Source organism: Schistocerca americana, chromosome 5 (assembly GCF_021461395.2).
Source record: "Schistocerca americana isolate TAMUIC-IGC-003095 chromosome 5, iqSchAmer2.1, whole genome shotgun sequence".
NCBI lineage: Eukaryota > Metazoa > Arthropoda > Insecta > Orthoptera > Acrididae > Schistocerca > Schistocerca americana.
Window position 1 is genome coordinate 309,906,678 of NC_060123.1, and position 21,992 is coordinate 309,928,669.

General features: G+C 37.5%; 1 protein-coding gene across 2 annotated transcripts in view; it reads left to right on the forward strand.

Moving 5' to 3' along the window:
• The window catches only part of LOC124615947, a 166,290-nt gene extending 145,389 nt beyond the window's left edge, over positions 1–20,901 (forward strand). Inside the window, exons 8-10 of one of the 2 annotated variants that reach the window (XM_047144147.1) lie at positions 347–463; positions 1,889–1,921; positions 17,120–20,901. In XM_047144147.1, coding sequence (XP_047000103.1) covers positions 347–463; positions 1,889–1,921; positions 17,120–19,510 — 2,541 coding nt within the window. In that variant the 3' untranslated portion in view covers positions 19,511–20,901. The remainder of the gene's footprint in view (positions 1–346; positions 464–1,888; positions 1,922–17,119) is intronic. The other variant, XM_047144148.1, reaches the window with a different exon arrangement.
• The last annotated feature ends 1,091 nt before the right edge of the window (positions 20,902–21,992 follow it).

The following is a 21,992-nucleotide window of genomic DNA, read 5'->3' on the forward strand; positions in this document are numbered from 1 at the left end:
GTTTGCTGTTTTCTCATTTCTACTTCTTCAGAGTGGTTTTTTGTGCGTATGGCAATCGAAGATGACAGTGCTTTTTGATATGCATGTGATCGAATAGTGATCCCATAGAGTAGTCTAAGTTTGGATTAGCTGCATTGTAGCGTGGAAAGCAAGTATTGGTTGAGCATGAAACTGCTCGAAGCTGGAGGAATTCTATAAACATCTATCAATAATTGTGACATGTTGTGGATGCCAAAAATCAGTTCATCAGGAACTTTGTGAATGGTGGTAAAGAAAGTAGCCACCATTAGGCAGTCTCTCTTCTGAATCGTCTTATTTAAATGTAACTACCCCTGTATCTTTTTAGAAAAATTTCTTCTCCGAGGCAAGTCGTGATGCAGTACTTTCGTCATCATCACCAGAAACTCCACTTGAAGAGGTACCAATTATTCCTGGTCTTTCTTCTGGAAACAGGGAAGATGAGGTATGGGAAGCTGCTTCAGAATTTTTGTGTCTAAAATAACATAAAATAAAATAAAAAAATAAATTGTTAAGTCTTTCGAAATAGTGATACTATTCACGTTATTGGTTGATCTTCTTTGCATGCTTATCTTAATTCCTTCCTTATCTTTCTTTCTTTACTTTTTTAAGTGAATAGGAGTTTCTTTTGTGTCATGCAATTGGTACATTTGTTTCTAAGATACATTTTTATTTATTTTTGAAGCAGTCCCATCATTCAGTTGCTGATGAGTCTTATGACCAAAATACTGTTCTACCCAGTGTATTTAATTGTTATTATATGTGGAAATACGACCTTGAGAAAGGCAAAGAGTGTCCTTGTTCAGTTGGTGGTGGAGTGTTCAATTGTTGTTCTTTATATGAGGTTTTGTGTTCATACGTTTTGCTTTTATTTGTTGTATTAAATGATGTAATTTGTTGTTTCTGCAGCATCTCTTTATTGTTGTCTTTTCTTTCTGTAATTTATTTTTCTCTTGTCTTTTAATTTTGCTTTTCCACACATGTTGCATTATTATGTCCAGCTCACTTGTTGACGGTACCTATCACAGCATTACGTCATGACTTAGGTTAAAAATGATTGAAGCCTCATTTTTCTGCTGTATTCCATATTACAGCTTGCTTTGTCATAATACTGGTATTTGTGTTTTGTACCACAAGATTTAATTTTTAGCATTTTACTTGTACACAGACAACAGTGAATACCTCGAATAGCTGATAAAAGGTGGAGGAAGTGTGAGAAAAAGTCTCAGAGACTTTTGTAAATGTATGTAGCTAGGACTTGTTACCTTTTTCCTTTTTTATTTCTGCTATTTAGAAAATGATGTAGCACATAGGTCATGAATATTAAATTTTAAGAGCCAAGTTTTAATTGCAATTCATCTATTCACTGTATCTTGAAATCACTCTGTGCAAATGTTCTTTGTATGATGGCACAAATAAAGTCTTCCTCCACGCGTCCCAAATTGAGCTATTGCTTCATCTCTAACAACACTGCTGTTTATGGAAATTTTTTTCTTATTACCATCTCGTTTCTATGATCTGTAGACTGACTCTTTAATTATTAAAATGGATGGGGTATGCTGCAGTTCTTAGAATAATTAGGCCTATGTATTAATTTCATTATTAAGAGATTTCTCTGTTATTAATTGCAAATAGAAGAAAATGTCAGTTTACTGGGGTAAAAAGTCGTATTCAAAGTCATAATTCTGAAATCAGTATCCCTTGTTTTCCATTCTCAGAATTTGTATTTGCCAGTAGCTAAGCCTTTTTTTAATGCTTGGAACTAATTAAAATGTTGATATTAAGTTTGTTTTGTGTTGTCAGTCCTTACATTTAACTTAACTTTCTCTGAAGATGAAACACTGTTCTAACCTTTTTGGTTTATTTCTAGGAAAAATCACTTAAGAATGAGGAAAACTCCTTAGTAAGTATTCCAGCCTGATTTTAACAGTTATTCTTGTTCAAGTAAATAGTTACAAACACTTTCAGAGTAAATAAAAAACAATATGATACCAAAATAAATTTAAATGTGAGGCTTTGTATAACAACAATGGAAATTTCTCAATGGAATAATCCATTTATATTATAAAAATGGATGTGTGTATATGCGCATGTATCTGTGTATGTGTGTGTTCCAGCCGGCCGGTGTGGCCGTGCGGTTAAAGGCGCTTCAGTCTGGAACCGCGTGACCGCTGCGGTCGCAGGTTCGAATCCTGCCTCGGGCATGGATGTGTGTGATGTCCTTAGGTTAGTTAGGTTTAATTAGTTCTAAGTTCTAGGCGACTGATGACCTCAGAAGTTAAGTCGCGTAGTGCTCAGAGCCATATGTGTGTGTTCCCACATCGCCTCCAAAATCACTGGGGTGATTTCAACCAAACTTAGTGTGCATATACCTTACAGGTAGGCGACATTCATTGTGAGGTTAAGAACTGCTTACCTATGAAAGACAAGAGGTTGGAGGTGGAGGTGTAAAAGCCGTTTGGTCCACAACTCATGAATTCCCAAACTTTATTGATCCAGTATTAGAGAATGAGAGCACTCAGCAACGTGCAACAAACTTTACACATAATTTCAAACCTTTATAACTATGTTTCTCACTGACAACCCATAGAAAATGATGAAAGGAAAAATGTTGTATCGCTTACTGCTTTTCCGCTGTTAATGCAGTAAAAGCACTACTTCTTTACTACTAACTGTATTCGCAACACCTCTTACAGGCAGTCTGCACATATACCACTGAATGTAAGTGCAAAATTATGTCATTTTATGACACATAGTCCAGGAGATATGACTATCCACATAAGCTGCTGAATGAATGTACGTACAAAATTATATTGTTGTATGAGACATAGTTCAGGAGATATGTTCTTGGTTCAGGAGTAATGTCTTTATAAGCACTAAGTACAAGGCCAGACACTCCATGGTATTGGCATCAGTGCACAGCTATAAATAAATACCTGGACATGCTGGGTTTCTCCACTAGAGTGTAACAAAAGAAAAGAAAAGAAAAGGCACCCACTCACCTACAGCTAATTGATGTGTGGTGCATAGAAGCTGTCAGCAGAATACGGTATTTATAATAGCTTTCAAGCTTTTGGTCTTTCCCTAGCAAGAGTACACACACCAACATTCACACACACAACCACACAGAGGCTAGCATTTCTTACCTACACTGTGTGTGAAAAAAAGTAGTGATAATGTGCAGTGTGAAAAGTAGTTTACCAGGGCCCTTTTGATTATTACAGTGTATTTTTAATTAAAATCACATCAGGAAAGTTCATAGCTACCGTCTACATGTTCATTGATATTACAAGTACCACTTTGATTGGTGAATTGTGTGATATCAAGTTACAGTCAATCCTTTTATTATTGTTACTTTTTTAATTGCTGTCCCGGACCACATAATTTTAGTTGATTACTTTAATATTTTATTATAAAATAAGTTAGCATTATTTCAGCCTTTTTTTTTCAAATTTGGTTCTCTTACTATTAGAATTGTACGATTTATGAAGAGGTAAAAGTAATGTGGGTTCTGCAAAATGGTAATTTAGAAGATAGCTTCATTCATAGTTAGTGACCTAATTATCAGTTCCATGGAGAGGAGAACAACTTGACAATGAGATCCAGCATCCAAATCCTGAAATACTCCTAAACCATCATGATACAAAGTTACTGAAGTGTCTAATTAAATATGTTAAAAGTATGTATTAAAATACAAAGTTCATGTATCCTTCAGAATGTGAGTTGTGTATTCTTTTTTGTAAATATACGTATTTCAAGATAAAATGGCAGCCACAAAATTTAAATGCGTATTATCAATGTTACACATGCCACTTTAACAATATAATGAGAAGGAAAGTTGGTACTCACCTTATAGTGGAGATGTTTAGTCACAGTTAGGCACAACAAAAAGACTTTCACAATTAAAGCTTTTGGCCTTTGGCCTTCGTCAACAATACACACACACACACACACACACACACACACACACACACTATTCACGACTTTTACATGACACTTTAGGTACCTCATGTTAATAATGACAGGTACCATAAAGCGGGGTGTCATAACAAATGTAAATGAACATTAATTAATTGTTGATTCATCCATATCTAATTGCCAGTCTAATACAACAATAAAGCATAATTAAAAGTTAACGAACACGTGACTCCATAATTACATAGAGGACAAGGTGATTCATAAGTAGTGTTGTACTATTTATCTACATCTAATAACAAGTAACTGCACACAGTAAACACTGCCTTTTTTCTGACATCAGGGCCATGATGATGATACATGCTCCTCCGCTACACGCCATGTGTGTTCTGATTTGTCTTTCTGAAAAGCTGAGTAGGTATCCTTGTGTAAAATAAAGATGCTGAACTCAGGAAAATGTAAAGAGTTCAGGATTTTTCATCACAAATTTTGAGTGTGCAGTATTTTAGTAATGCGATCCAAGGTAGGAGGAAGGGCAGCATCAGTTGTAAATTGTTAATTTGTTATTGCAGATCAGCTTCAGCTACTGTGTTGCTATCTTCAGCACAGTTATATCCATGTCATGACGACTCATCATAAATATAATAGCATATGGTGCCACTTGATGTTACAGATAACAAACATCAGTTAAACTCCGAGTTTCATTGATGTTTGTCATTTGTAATGTCAAGTGGTACCATGTGCTATTATACAGGATGACTGAGAATTAAGTTTATAGATTTTATGTGTCAAAATAAAATAGAGGTTGAAGTCTATCAGAAAATCTTTATTTGTTTTTGAAATATATAGTTTAGGAATTTGCTTCTTAAAAAATAATGTCATTTAAATACAATCCAGCACTCCTACAGCACTAATTTAAACAATGAACAAAATTTTGCATGACGGCTCACCATGGGCTGGATACCACTTCTCTATAGATATTCTCTTCCAGTTGCTCCAGAGATGTCAGATTTTTGACCTACACTTGAGATTTGACATACCCCTGTAAAAAAAATCCATGGGGCTCAAACCTGGACTGTATGGTGTGGGGGCCAGTATATGTCACCCCTCCTGCAGATCAGTTTGGTGGGGAAAATTTCGAAAACTCACAGTACAGGTGCATTGAACGTGTCTACAGTGGCTCTGTCTTGCTGAAACCATGTTCTTTGGTTACAACCAGGAAAATTTTGCAATTGAGGCACCAAAAAGTCATTTAACATCATCACATAACATTCCAAATTAACTGTAACTGCACTACTATTCTTATCCTCGAAAAAATATGGCCAGTTATTACTCAGGCTGATGTTACAGGCCATACAGTAACTTCTGGTGAATGAAGGGTTTTGTTTCCTTCTGTTTAGGATTTGTTCCACTCCATTAGCAGCAATTTTGCTTATTGCTGTGACCATTCAGGTGAAAATGAGTGTTGTCAGAAAACAGAACGATGTTAAATGAAGGGCACTCAGTCACATCATTAATGAACTAGCCTATGTCTGGTATTCTAGGGCTTTAATTCATGCACGAATTGGATTTTGTAAGGATGCAGTTTAAGGTCTTTTTGCAGAATTCAGTGCAGTGATGACCTATACTCATTTAAAGAACTTGCAGGCTTACAAATGGAGATGTTAGGCTCGTCATGAACCGTCCGATTTACATTCTCCATGGATTTGCCCATTGTGGTGACTTTGGTTGGCTGTATTTCAGTTTGGCCACTGTTGAACCAGTCTCCTTAAATGTTTCGATCCATTTCCAGTTAAGGAGAACTTAGCATAATTTACATTATGCAATCCACAATCACTGTAAAATTTCCTCCGTGCTACAGTTGCTGAATCACCATTTTGGTAAGATTCTCACACACAGAACGAAAAGCCCATGCCCGAGAAATTCTCCATATCGACTGAATTCCTAAAAGTCAAGCACCCTCCTCCCCACTCTCCTCCGATTTGTTGTGCATATGCAGAGAGCTCATCAAATATAAACTCGTTTAAGATGACTTGTATTTACGAGTCATCATGATTTGGATAGAAGTGCGCTGAACATAGCTAGATAGAAGTGCGCTAAACATAGCTACACAATAGCTGAAATCGATCTGCAATAAATAGATCAAAAATTTACGACTGATGTTGCCCTCCCTCCTATCTAGGATATCCTTAATTCGATTGTGGAGCACACTGTTCCTGATGCAAATAAACCTGGTTTTACTAGTATGATTCAGTCTGAAAGTATATTTTATAATGAAAGAGATTTTTATCTTTTAATTTTTACAAACTTACCCTTTCTTAGCAACCTCTTTTCTGTGTTATTTAAGTAATTCTTTACTGTTCAGTACATATTATTTAAGATGTTTGTTTTAACTCTCTTTTTAAACATGTTGGTTTTAATATATTTCATGTCTGTGGCCAGTTTATTGTAGAGCTTGAGTCTGTGCTAGCTTTTTGTTTCATTTTTCTCAGTGCGTATAATTCAAGTTTGGTTCTCGTTCCTCAATCATGACTAGTGCTGTTAGTTCAGTAATTAGTTGCATTTTTCCTAATGTACGTAATGGGTTGGTAGATGTGCCCTGATTGTGCAGTCACAATCCCCAACTCTTTAAAAATATTTGTACTTTGAGGCCAGTTACTGTTCTTAGTTATTATTCATGTGACCCATTTATGTATTTTAAGTCTTGTGGTAGTTTATTTGCACTTGAGCCCAAAAAATTATACCAATAGGTAAGGACTGAGTATACATAAGAATAGTATGTAACTAAGAGACAGTTGCTGTTTTACACTGACGACAGGACTCTTAAGGTCATAACAAGCTGATGACATTCATTTTGCTAGTATCTTTGTGTGCTCATGTATTGTCAACTGACAGTCAACATTCATCCATAAAAATTTTGTGTTTGTTACACATTCTATGGAATTACCATCTACATTTAAAATGGGTTTGCAATAACTCGAGACTTTTGACACTTCCATGCAGAGCGAGTGGAGGGGTGCAGTGTTCCTGTACATGCTGGGAGTGCCACGCATACTTTTGGCACGTAGTCATTAATTTGCCTTCAGTGAAGAAGTGTTAAGTAACTAAAAATTATACCAAAGATGCTACCTACACCAATGAATAATTTATGGTGTAAGAAGCTTGTGTCCAAGAGAGGAATCAAATTTTAGCAATAGCTGCTTTCATCTGCATTTCCACCTCACTAAAACTTTTTATGAATTGTTGCCACCATGGCCCATATAAGTTCTGTGAGATTAAAATTGGTGTGGCATGGAAGAATCCTGAGTACATTATACCGTTTCACTATAGTCAGTTCCCGAGCCTGATAGCATGGGTTTTTTTTGGCTTGTATAGCTTTATAAGTTTGATGTAGTTGACCTTTCTATGCTAGGTTCAGGTTTCTCTGATGATATGTACCTGAAACAAATTATCCACTTTCTTCCATTGCCCATTGCCAAAACTTTTTGTCAACACAGTGGAATGTGATAGTGCATTGTCCATTACTATTGTTGAATTTGGGAGAATATTTTGTAAAATTAAATTAGAAAACCATTCTGTGGAAAAACTGTCATTCTTTTCCTCATCATGGTCCCCTTGCTTTCTGGAATAAAACAGCAATAAACAGTTTGGACTGAAGCCATGATATGAGCCATGTGAAGGATGATTGTATAGCCATTGATTCCTGTCGGTGCTTTCATTGTTCCTTTGGCTGTTTGATTCACCCAGACATTTGTCAACCTTTGAAATGCATTAATCTATGTGTCGTCAAGCCACACAATGTGTTCAAACAAAATGCTCCTCGTAGCTTTCAGATCTGGCTTCTCCATGCCATGATCTCAATTCTCTTGGTGATAAATTTCCGATATAAAAACTTTTGGTGACCAAAACCTAGCTTGTGAAGACATTTTGCAGAGATAACTTACTTCTGATAAATAGCTCCTCTTCTTTGGGGCTAAAAGAAGTGTGTTTAATGTAAGGTACTCCTTGCATTGATAACAGCCATACATGTCTGTATATGGCATCCTGCTACAGTGCAACTGTCTTGTTCCCAAATCTGTTGTGATTTAGTTTTTTGCCACTCTCTCCATGAGAGAATGACTTTGTGATGCCTCATCAACTTCATCTTCCTTTCTGTCCTTATTTTCGGTTCTCAAAACCACAGATTCAAGAATGTTAAGTGCAACGGCTTTTCTGCCCACCACTCTTGAAGCATCTAAAATCAGACCCTCACTATTTGCTATCATACTGAAAGTACTCACACACAAAGCAGCCAAATCTGTCCCTTGTCTGTGTATTTGAATTCTGCTTCCAACAATCAATACTTTTGAAGCCAGTGAAAGTGTTCTTGGATAACTTCTTTTATGGCAAACCTCATATTGGGACATCTCATACTGTTACTAACAAAATGGTAATCCTAAAATATTTGATTCACAATCACAGCAGACAAACACACTCCATTGCTTGGATTACACTTTGTGAGGTTGCTCTTCATTGCTCAGTTTACCGATGATTACTCCTTTTCTTGGCTGTGATGCATTCTTTCATTATTATTATTATTGTTTGAGAATCATTTAGGTGGATTTAATTAAGCACAGTGGATTGAGATGTCACTATGAGTTTATTATATTCTCTGTCAAAAGGTATTACTGAATTATGGTGACAAAATAATCATCCAATTTCAGTTTCATTAATGCTTCAATCTTGGATGATATTCTCTACTTGAGAATCACTGTGCAATATTCTTCTGACATGTAACTGTAAAATTCAGTACACTGCTTTCTTTCAAATTCTTCCTCTGACTGAGTGTTTGGTACTGACCAGATCTATGGACTCCATTTTAACATCTGCCATGCTGTAGTATGCTCAAAAATGAGTAATCATAAACCTCATTGAGTTCAGATATCCATAACTGCATGTTGCCGCTCCTCACAGATGTATTTATTTTTTCTCGTACCTATCGAGATGCAGCAGTGGTGACCTCACAGCTTCACTGCTAGAGCTGAGGAAATGGAAGCAACTGATTTGTGAACCAAATGTTACTGTTTACTGACAGCATGGCAGTAGGGTGGACTATACATGCCGAGCCAGTTATGGTGTGGGAGTAAAGCTGACTCATCATTGGTGTTGTCTTGTTGTCTGGGCAGTGGGCGCCATGGTCTTCCACTAGTCAAAGTGGTCAAAAGTCACATGTTATTTTAATCACACTAAAGTGTGACAGAACTATTTTCCTACTCAGACTGAAATGAATGAAATTAACACTGAACGTGTTATTTCAATAAATGGAAAATGCAAGATGAAATAATGACAATTATTTTATTGCTTATTGACCAGTAGTAAACATTTTTGAAGTTTTAATTTGCTGCCTGTAACAGGAATTCTGATGTTCACTTGCTATGGCAGTATTGCTATCAGTTGTTTTCCTGTGCCCAACATTGTCTGGGAAGTCATTGATGTATAGTATATGAAGAAGAATAATGATCCTAAGATACCATCTTGAAGGAACTCATATAGTAGGGTTGCCATCTTCTGCTGAGTCGGGAGATCATATTGAACACATGTTGTGACTTGTGACCATATTATAATAAACATGCCACAACCACCATTATCATGTGTTTCATCATTCCTCCCCTTTTTCTGCACCCACATCACATTCTGACTGCTTGCAGCGCCATATTTCACCTGGAGGCAGAAAGTTGAACTATTATTTTTTCAGCATTAATGAACATACCTAATGTTTCAGCAGCCTGTGATGTATACAGCCTATACTGTAGCACTCGGAACACTGTCAGTTTCATTATAAGCACCTGGTATTACAACAAAATGCAAAACTTGTACATTCATTTTACATCTGACATGAATGGAGAATTCACTGGATTCATATTGGCAAAGTGTGTCAGTCTATTGTACAACTTTCTTTTTGTGGACAAAGATATTTGTATGCTGCATAGCTTGAATGTGTTGGCTGTTTCTTGTGATAATTTTTGAAAATGCTATGTCTTGGGATCCATTTCCAAAATATGGTGAAGATGAAATTGGAATGTGCAACTGCTAATTTTATCATCACATATATTTTGTTGTGTTCTTTTAATCTCTTTTATTTGCTAGTGTGCCTATTGAAGCTCAAGTGTGTAGCTGACAAAAATAGTGTTATAATAATAAGAAAACTAGTACATTATGCCCAGAAAACAGGACGCCGAGAATGCGGATAGTATGGGCACAAAACAAAAAGAAATGTTTCATAAAAAATTTATCAAATCCAAACTATGTTAGTGTAGGATGTGTGCCAATCATTCTGTAGAGTAAGGGATTTCTCATTTTTGAGGGTTACAACTATGAACAGTGCATTTTTTTATATGAGCCAACACAAAATGAAGCTCTGAACCAACTAAATTACACAGAGTCAATTGATGTCAATTGTCAACAGTCAACATGTGATGCTAGTTGTTTCTTGAACAAAAATAGTTAATGTCAAAGTAACAACAGTTCACTTCCTAGGTGGGTAAAAAGGCTATGTGTTTATTTAGAAAGACAAAAGAAGAAATATCCATGGCTAGCACACATAAATAACAATTTCTTGTACGCAAAATGTGGATGTTCTAACTTACAGTTACAACTGCAGGAACTTTTTTTTGAAATCATTAAGAATGTCAAGAAACCGTTAACTAAAGTCAGTGAAATAGGTAATACGATTTTCACTGAGAGTAGTCTCATGATGGATTGATATGTTACTCTTACATGTTTAGCATTTTTAATGCTCCATAAGTGTTTAAAAATACTTGCAGTAATTACATTCTAAGTTATTAAGACACAATTTTACACTACAGTGATTAACCTAAGTTTTCTAATTACTACATTGTCCACGTCCTTCCATTAATAAAATAACAGCTGCTCAGTGTAAAAATTTGGATTTATCAGTGGAGTCCCATACTGAGTCCCTTTACTTTCTGCCTCCAGGTGAAATATGGCGCTGCAAGCAGTCAGAATGTGGTGTGGGTGCAGAAAAAGGGGAGGAATGATGAAACACATGATAATGGTGGTTGTGGCATGTTTATTATAATATGGTCACAAGTCACAACATGTGTTCAATATGATCTCCCGACTCAGCACCATTTTGTATCTGTAACACGCTGTGACTGACAGTTGTGGAGAAGGCTAACCAAAGACTGTGTTTTATTGGCAGGACACTTAGAAAATGTAACAGACATACTAAGGAGAGTGCCTACACTACACTTGTCCATCGTCTTTTAGAATACTGCTGCACAGTGTGGGATCCTTACCAGATAGGACTGATCGAGTACATCAAAAAAGTTAAAAAAAAGGCAGCATGTTTTGTATTATTGCGAAATATGGGAGAGAGTTCACAGAAATGATACAGGATTTGTGCTGGACATAATTAAAAGAAAGGCGTTTTTCATTGTGACGGAATCTTCTCATGAAATTCCAATCACCAGCTTTCTCCTCTGAATGCGAAAATATTTTGTTGACACTGACCTACATAGGGAGGAATGATCACCACGATAAAATAAGGGAAATCAGAGCTCACACAGAAAGATATAGGTGTTCATTCTTCTCGTGCGCTGTATATGATTGGAATAATAGAGAATTGTGAAGGAGGTTCATGAACCCTCTGCCAGGCACTTAAATGTGATTTGCAGAGTATCCCTGTAGATGTAGATGCTTGCTGCAAACACGGTGTAATCAGAGAGATACGCTGTAGCATGCTATCCTTCAGACCAGCAAGAGTTTGGATACATCCCTTACAGACATTATCTTTTAGATAGCCTCAAAACTAGAAGCCACATGGATTTAGGATGCGGTATCTGGGCGGCCATACATCTTGAAATTGCCTAGAGATGATAAGTTCATTACTGAAGGTTTCTCAGAGCAAATCTTCCACCTGACAAGCAACATGTGATTTTGCTTCATCTTGCTTGAAAAGAATAGTGTGGATACATTTGTATTTTCAAAACTGGGATCGCATGTTGCACAAGGAGGTTCTTATAATATGCAATTATCACTGTACACCCAACAGACCCACAAGGTGTCATCTCCCTGAAGAAAAATGGACCAAGAAGTAGTAGCTGAGTGCGTCATTGTTCCTGCACAAAATGTGGTTGAGAAGTGACCAATATGTTACAGTTCTGTGCATTCACAGCACCATACAGAGAAAAATTTTCCTCAGCTGCCCAAAGAATACTCCATAGCCACATGTCATCCATTTCTGTGCATGTAAAAAAATGAATGGCAAAGTCACAGTGCTACAGCCTATCTTAGGGCTTTATTTGGCACACATTCTGAGTCTTGTTGGGATAACAGTGTAAGATGTGCTGCAGAATCTTTTAAACTGTTGACCAGGGGAGTGACAGTTCCTGTGACACAGCATGAACACTGGCTGCAGAATTTTAGGCATGTATTGCATGGTTGGCTATAGCTACAGCAACTTCAACAACCGCTATGGGAAAGGAGCACCCCATTTCTCAGCTGCACCTTCTAATCATGGTTCTTCAAATGTCTTGATCATATTCTGTAGCCCATTTATTGACATGGGGCCTCTTCACAGCTCTTTCTGTTGGCGATATTCGCACACTGCATCAGTGCTGTTGCTGCCGTTCTGATAAAACAACTTTACCAGTAGTACATGGTCTATCTTTTCAACAGCTATTGTGTTTTGTATGGAAAACTTCAATCTTCTTAACCCTTTACACTAATGGTCATCTCAAAACAGAAATCGCCACACATTGCCAAGTGACAAAACAGCATACTGGCATCAAAACTGGAAACATTTCACATTCTTACTGCTTACAGCACCATATTTTTACCTGGTGGCAGAAAGTGGAACTATTGGTTTTCCCCCCTCCAGCATGCTCACTGAGTGTACTGATTAAAAATGACTATACCTATGACATTTCAGTGTCCTGTAACATATGCAGTCTGCACTACAGCACCTGGAACACCATCATGATACCTGCAACATATCAGTAGCATGGACAAAATTTTCTGTTGTGTGTTTTACGTTATAGAACATAGCAGAATATTTGCTGAAAGCCAATGAATTTCACAACATCTCTGAGTAGCATTTACACGAGTTGCCCTATATGGCTCCATCTAGCATAATGCAAGTTATTCCCTTATGTCTTAACACACATACTGTGCCCTGTCATCCTGTCCCTTCTTTAATTAGTTTTTTTCCATGTATTCTTTTCCTTGCCAATTCTGTGGAGGAGTACCTCATCTCTTGTTGTCCCAGTCTACCTAATTTTCAGCATACTCCTGTAACAGCATGTTCCAAATAGTTTTATTCTCTTCTTTTCTGATTCTTGCACAGTCCATGATTCACTTCCTTACAATATTGTGCTCCAGATATACATTCTTAGAAATTTCCTCCTCAGTTGTAGTGAGGGCTGCTCTCTACACTTGTGCTACTCAACTTCTCACATCCTCATTGCTGCATCCATCATCCAGTATTTTGCTTCCAGGGTAGTAGGATTCTTTTGCTTCATCTACTATGTTATAGCTACTCTCATTTTTGCTATTCCTCATTACTTCCAACCTCTCTCTGTTTGTATTCTGTGGTGTTAGACTGTTCATTTCATTCAGAAGGTCCTGTAATTCTTCCTCACTGAAGATTGCAATATCATTAGCAAGTCTTAAGAGTGATACCCTTTCATCCTGAATGCTAATCCCACTCTTGATCTTTTATTTTATTTTTGTCATTGTCAGTGTATAGATTTGACAGTAGGGAACTAAGACTGCATCTTTGCCTTAAATCTTTTTTGTCTTAAATATTTTTTTTTACTTTGACCACTTCTGTTAATCTTCCATTGTTAGTGTACATCCTTAGTTCTTGTAATACTGTATATTACCTATCTTTCCCTATCAATTATACTTATTTGTCTTAGAATTTCAAACATCTTCTATCATTTCATGTTGCTGAACACATTTTATAGGTGAACAAAGACTAAGAAGATGTCACTATTTTTGTATAAATCTTGCCTTCATTCAACATCAGAACGGTCTCTCTCAAAGCCTAACTCTGATAGTCATCTGACAGATCCCCAGTTTTCTTTTCCATTGTTCTGTCTATCATTCTTGAAAGCAACTTGGACATGTGAGCTGTTAAATTGATTGTGTGGTACTTCTCTCTTGTATCTGCCTTTGCCGTCCGTCTTTGGGATTGTGTGAATGACATCCTTCAGAAAGTCCAGTGTTATGCCTCCCACAATATAACTTCCACACACTTACTTGATTAGTTGTTTAGTAATCACTTCCCCCCATGATTTTAGAAACTCTGAAGGAATATTAGCTTTGCGTTCAGCCTTGTTTGATCACCAGTCTTCCTAATTTTTGTTAAACTCCAATTTTAGTACTGGATCCCTCCTGTCTTCCACATAAACATATATATCTTCTTCTGTCTTCTGTCATGTCACCAGACAATTTCTCCACCTCATAGAGGCCATTAATGTACTCTTTCAACCTATCTGCAGTATTATCTGTATTTAACAGTGGAATTCCTTTCACACTTTTAATGTTGTCACCCATGCTTTTAGTTTCACTGTAAATTATTTTGACTTTTCTGTAAGCTGAATATGGCTTTCTGATGACCATTGTATGTCCAATTTCTTCTCATTTTCCCTACAGTTGTTTCACTTTAGTTTTGCTGCACTTCTTATTGATTTCATTCCTTCATTGACTTCTATCCCTCTGTTCCTTCCTGCTCATGAACATTTTTGTATTATTTGGTTGATTATTTGGAGTATTTCTTCTGTTACACAAGGATTTTTCACTGTTGCCTTGCTTCTGCCTATATTTGTTTGTAGATAGTGTCGGAAGTTCCATGCGGCTTTTCGCTGATGATGCTGTAGTATACAGAGAAGTTGCAGCATTAGAAAATTGTAGCGAAATGCAGGAAGATCTGCAGCGGATAGGCACTTGGTGCAGGGAGTGGCAACTGACCCTTAACATAGACAAATGTAATGTATTGCGAATACATAGAAAGAAGGATCCTTTATTGTATGATTATATGATAGCGGAACAAACACTGGTAGCAGTTACTTCTGTAAAATATCTGGGAGTAGGCGGGTACCAGGTTGAGATTCATTGGGAGAGTGCTTAGAAAATGTAGTCCATCAACAAAGGAAGTGGCTTACAAAACACTCGTTCGACCTATACTTGAGTATTGCTCATCAGTGTGGGATCCGTACCAGATCGGTCTGACGGAGGAGATAGAGAAGATCCAAAGAAGAGCGGCGCGTTTCGTCACAGGGTTATTTGGTAACCGTGATAGCATTACGGAGATGTTTAATAAACTCAAGTGGCAGACTCTGCAAGAGAGGCGCTCTGCATCGCGGTGTAGCTTGCTCGCCAGGTTTCGAGAGGGTGCGTTTCTGGATGAGGTATCGAATATATTGCTTCCCCCTACTTATACCTCCCAAGGAGATCACGAATGTAAAATTAGAGAGATTAGAGCGCGCACGGAGGCTTTCAGACAGTCGTTCTTCCCGCGAACCATACGCGACTGGAACAGGAAAGGGAGGTAATGACAGTGGCACGTAAAGTGCCCTCCGCCACACACCGTTAGGTGGCTTGCGGAGTATCAATGTAGATGTAGATGTAGAACTTCTGTGATTGCCTTTTTTAGGGACATCCGTTTCCCATCAACTGAACTGACTCCCCCCCCCCCTGTTGTATTTATTATAATACCACATACAGACTAAATCATCATCATTCCTCTTTGCTTTAGTATCGCACTTCTTTCCACAGTGATTCTTCCTAAAGATTCTCTTAAACTTCAGTCTACTCTTCCTCATTACTAAATTATGATTCGAGTCTGTATCTGTTCCTGGATAGGCCTTAAAATCCATCATCTTTTTCGGAATCACTATTTTACCGTGATACAATCCAGCTGGCAGCTTCTCATGTCTCCAGGCCTTTGCCAAATATCCCTCCTCCTCTTGCAATTCTTAAGCAGTGTATTTGCTCCCAAAATGAATTTTCACTTTGCAGTAGATTGTGCACTGAGTTGTGATATTCTGACAGATTAAAACTGTGTGCTGGACCAGAACTCAAACCTGAAAGCTTCGCCTTTTGCAGGTGGGTATTCCACTGACTGGGCTATCCAAGTGTCTCATGGCTGCTATCTGCAGTTTAGTGCAAAAAATCAAGGAGCCTCCATCATTCTTACTGCTGTGGTTGTATTCTTTAGTTATTCTATCTTTTATCCATTCTCCAACTGCAGCATTCCAGTCTCCCATATGATATTTGAATCTCTCTTAACACAAGATTAATGCTGTCACTAAAGTGTTCACAGTAACTCACTCTTTGCCCCACCTTCCTGTTCATAATGAATCATGCTCCATTATACCCTTATCTTCTTTATATTTCATTTCACTGAATCTTGCTATATATAGATTGAGAATTTGTATTCTCCTTTTCAGATTTTATTATTTCCTTACCACATTCTGACATTTCATTCTCCAACTTGTAGAATATTACCATTTTGTTAGTTTTCCAGCCTTTTTCTCATGCTCTCTTCCCCATTGACAGTCCCCTTCTGGACTGTAAACTATGGTCAGTGGTAGCTGCAGTGTGTCTGTTAAGTGAGTTTCTCAGACCTGAGAGACAGGTTACACTTTTTTGTTCTTCTTTTGTGGTAGGCCATTTGAAATATAGTATGCTGTTGCTATTAGAGTATACAGTGGTTTGCAGTACTTGTAACATACCGTCAGTGTGACATAAATAAGCTTACATTGAAGACACATTGAAAACAATGATTTTAAAGTCCAATACAATAACAACTCCAAAAGTTTTGGTTTTACAGCCCTTGGGGAAATATTAATATTCTATAATATTTATATATTGATCAGAAATCTGCTATCACAGTTCTTGAATCCAGTGATATTATTCCTCGTTCCAAATTTCTATGGCTCCTATACATGTGAAAATATTCAGAATAATAGTAGTAGCACATAATTTGATTAATGTTAAAAATAAAGGCTTGAAGTGCAATGCAATAGTATGAGACTTTGCATTTGAAATCTAATAAGAGAACAACATAAAAGTTACTTAAAATAATATTCATGTGTATGTGTAGTACTTATTTGTGTTCATTGTTGCTGCCATGTTACAGGCTTTTAGTGAAATTGAGTGATTATCCTTTCATTTTCAGGGGAAGCCAATAGAAGTCATCAATTCCAGATCCAAGCCAGAAGAGACATTCAACATTACAGAATTTCTAAAGTCCTTAATACCATCATCCAGCACAACAACAACAGCAACAGCAATTCCAGGTCTCACATTGGATGAAGATGAGCCGGAACCAGAGCCTGCACCACTGCAGAAGCAGATTTCGTATACTTCAGACACAGAAATTCAGAGTACTTCAAATACAGACTATGATTATCCTCCTCTTAGTACATCATCAAGTCCTTTGCAGCCACCACCAATGCCTCCAAATCTGTTCCCACTGGAGGAGACGACAACATACAAATATGAAACAAATCAAGAAACTGAAGATTCATGGAATACAAAACTCCCTCCAAAGTTTCCAACATGGAGCGACACAAACCCTGCATGGCAAACAGATTCTGGGGAGAAAGTTAGTGAATGGATGCCTGTGTTGCCAGTGAATAAAGTTCCCATACAGGATCTCGACACACCAGAGTCCCCACCAATGTATGAAAAAGAAGGTTTCAGTGATCCTGTTGAATACGATGACTCTATTGTAAATTCTACAATGGTCTCAGCTTCTGCAGATGTAGATCACCGCACCTTAGTTCCCCTACCTTTGGCCAGTGCTGGTGCTGCTGAAGAGCCTGCTCCATTGAATGAGCCTTTGGAAGATACAGATCACCGTTTGTTGATCCATATTCCTGCCCCTAATCACAACAAGAAAGATGTTGATCACCGACCAGCACTACACCGGAAGAAGGATATTGACCACAGGAACCTGATTAGTTTGACAGGCTCACCTGTCCGGGATACGCATGCACCTCTTGTACCACCCCCAACACCTCCAGTTCTCTCCTGGCTTCGCGAAGACCAGGATTACAGAGCTGGAAAAATTATCTCAGCATCGGAAAATTCAGTTGAAAATGAAGTTAGTTCTGATGGTGATGTGGACTACAGGAAACCTTCTATTAAAGTTATTCCTCACAAGAACAATATTGGAGATTTGGACCGTACACAGTATCGAGAACAGTCATCAAGATTAGATGCAAACAGATCAGATGATGGAGTTCTTTCAGATGATACTGAGCAAGTAAAGGCAATGCATATATCACCACTTCGGAACAGAGATGACAATGAAGATGCTAAAACACCAACAAAAACATTTCCACACAAACGAGATGAAACACAGGATAATGTGGAGAGTGTTGATATGGAGATGAGTGATGAAGAAGTTAGTGAAACAAATGAAAATGTTGCTAGTTCTTCAATGGGAGATGGTGTTAAACTTGATGAGGATATTGCCCCACTGCCACAGGTTACCAGTAAGACGGTGTCATTCAATATAAATAACCAATCAAAAGTTTTGTTTAATTCACCTCTTAGTGAAGTTGGTGAAGGGTCACCAAAGACACGAAATAGAGTTTTTGGGTGTCATAAAATCCCTACTATTGGTGGTTCAGCACCAGTTCCACGTCTGAGAAATACTCCACCACCGAATGTAACATCTCCAAGGAGTTCTGTGAGAACAGCTTTACTTGCACCTCCACCCCCCCCTCCTCCACCTCCTCCACCACCGTTGCCTCCAGAAACCTCTGGAGGAGCTACAAGCACAACCACTGTAGGTATTACATCTCTTTGTGATCTTTTGTCAGCTAATGCTAAGAACATAAATGTAGCAGAATCTACAGAGACTAATGATGTCCGAAATGGGCAATTGAAGGACACAGAATCCCTCACTGAAAACAGCAACCTAAGTAGACTAACTGATGATGCAATCTGGAATAGTCTTCCTGATTTGGAAGCTATCACAGAACTTCTGAATTCTAGTAGTGGTACTTCACAGAGTTCAAACTCACTTAATGTTAGTAAAGAACATTCAGAATGGATAGAAGATTCACCAGCCAAGACGACTGAAAGCAATGGAACTGGATCAGGTATAGAGACTATTGTTACTGCATCAAACACTCCATCAGTGCAGAAACCACCTGACCAACCATGGTGTGTCCCTGCATTTAGCACAAATGAGAATGAACCTTGGTTGAATGATGAGATACCTGGATTTGAATCTCATGATCCCTTGAGGGTTCATCAGTCAGACAGGGGTAGGATGATCCGAGGCAGGGGAATGGGTCCTCTTAGAGGTTTCCAAAATCCCCCTCCACCTGGCCCCCCTGGACCACCTATGGCACCTCCACCAGGGTCGGTGCCTCCTCCAATGATGAGGGGCCCGTTTAATCCTCGAATGAGACCAGGGTGGTCAGGACCAAGAAGGAATGTCCCGCCACCTCCGAGATTTCCATTTCGTCCCCCACATGATCCGAATGTTGGACGAGGTTTCTTCAGACCATTTCGGGGCAATATGTCTAGGCCATATGGTGGTGGATGGTGAGGCAGCAAGCCATGAAACTGAGGTACAAGGGTAGCTCGTGTAAAACTGTTCATTGTCATTGTAAATGATGTGTATGTTTTCTGTGATAATTTTTCACATTATAAGAGCATTATGGAATCATTGATTGTTGTAATGTGAATAGCAATTTGAATGTTTTGTACCAAAAATGAGAAGATCACAGTTCCTGGATCCTGTGTGTAAATAAAACTGTTGCTGTGAATTAGTGTTCCATTAAGAGCACCTGCAGAAACATGATTTGGTAAAAAAAGTGCTGTTGCCTCACATTCTGTTCTAGAACTCATATTACATTCATTACAACATACCAACAAGTGTGATTGATCAAGAAATATTCCTTTTGTACCTGATTAATGTTGGTGATGAATGTATTTCTATTGAATTTAGACTGGAACCAACATGTTACGTCCCCTCCTCCTATTTTTTGTTGTCTTTCACTATCATTTAATTTCTGGCTTCATGTTGGTGTTCCTGGTCCACTATCCAAGATGTAGGAGACTCATATTTCTGTTCCTGTCATACAAAATAATAGAATGTCTGTAACAATGGGCAATATATTTATTTCACAAGTGATAAAATATGTAACTGTTGTCAAGGACTTAACAGTGCTGAACAAGCTCTGATGACTCAGTACTGGCTTGATTTGTGTTTTATATACTGAAAACAATATTTCTGTCTTGTAAATTTTAAACAAAGCATACAAAATTTGTAAATATTCTTCTTGTTGAAGTTTTTATAAGTTTTTAAAAACCTTTGTGTAAGTGGGGTCGTATATAAGCTCATTTCACTTGTGTAACAGACTGTAAGTGTACTACACTTTTAAAGAAGAAAATATATTGTGGCAGTGAGCTTTGCAGCATGGAAAATTTGAAATATTAAGAGATATCTGTAAATTTTATGATGTTAACCTGTGGTGTTATCACAAGTTCACATCTTAGTTGTTAATTGTTTTATGTAGAGATCTTGCACAATAATAGTCTTGCTTTGATCAACCTGTCTAGTTCATAGAGGGTTACTGAAGAAGCACTACTTTATTGTGTGAATGTAGAGTTGAAAGTGATAGAAACTAATGAAGTGAGCAGTTGTTCGTTGCATTTTATTCATTGTAATGAATGTTCTAGATGTACAGAATTCATTCCCTTGGAGAATGAGGTAATTAAAAAAGTTTGATAACCAAACAAAATGGTTTATTATGACAAGCTTTAGTGTGCCATGTATGACTGCTGTTTTTAGCACCAGTAGTACAATGTATTCATCTTGAGTTCCTTTCATCTGTCTTACAGCATCCACTGCTGGGATTTCCTGTTTGTTTAACAGAAAGATAGAACTGATGAGCTTTCTAGTCAGCAGTTTTGAATGCCCCCCCCCCCTCTCTCTCTCTCTCTCTCTCTCTCCCTGCACCTCCCCCTTCTCCTTTTCTTTAGTAGAAGAAATCTCTTAGAACCTAAATGTTCTAACTTATGATGATGAGTATATTTCAGCATTGTTTACAAGATATCTATATTCATTTTAGAATTCAGTTATTTCTGTTTGGTGATATGTTTTTCATCTAAACTTTGGTTGTACGACAAAAGAAGAGTGAATTACATGTGAAGGAAGCTGTTGATAGTAGAAGTGGCCTTGGAAATTGTTTAGAATACTTTTAAATGCACACAGAACAGGCACAGCCAAAAATAGCTGCTTATATTTGCAGTTCAACAGAATAATATTTTCAAAAGGTAGTCTCACATCTAACTGGTCACAGTTCTGGCATTTGAATAAACACTTTTATGTAACCATAATCACTATTTCATTTGTTTTGTATGTGAATTTCATGTACAATTTTATGTTCTAAGAGGAAACATATTTTGAACAGAAATTTCAAGGAGCCATTGCTGTCTTACCCTTGTATGTTTAATGTGAACTGGACTTAGTTTTTTAGTTATATTCTGATGGTTGTCTGTTGCTAAGTTGAGAAAATTTTGTATGTAATAATTCACTTTTAATTGCACTAAAATTTGTATTGTATATATAAAATGTACAATAGACTCCATTCATTTTAATTATTCATTCAGCGTGGTGATATGAGCAAGTTTGCCATGTTTGTAAAGATTAGAAGGACATGATATAAATACTGAAAATCTGGTCATAGTGTACATTACAGTTGAGCTTTGATTTTTTTCTGGAGTGTGCACAGTTACTTGGGAGTGAAGAGCCACATTTAGTTGAGTTATACATTTCTAATGTAGTTTTTTTTCATAAGAAACAAGCTGTTTATTCATTGATGTTCCATTATCAGTCTCATCACTTTTTTCTTCCGTCTCCTCTTTTCACCTACTGTCTTCTTACAAATTTAAGGTCTATTGTGTGTGATAATGTTACCACAAGTTGACTGCATCAAAGAAGAAAAATTTCCTTGTGATTTATCATGTCATTCCTGAAGCTTCTGATGTCTGATATTAACATACTACCTGTCCAACAATAGAGC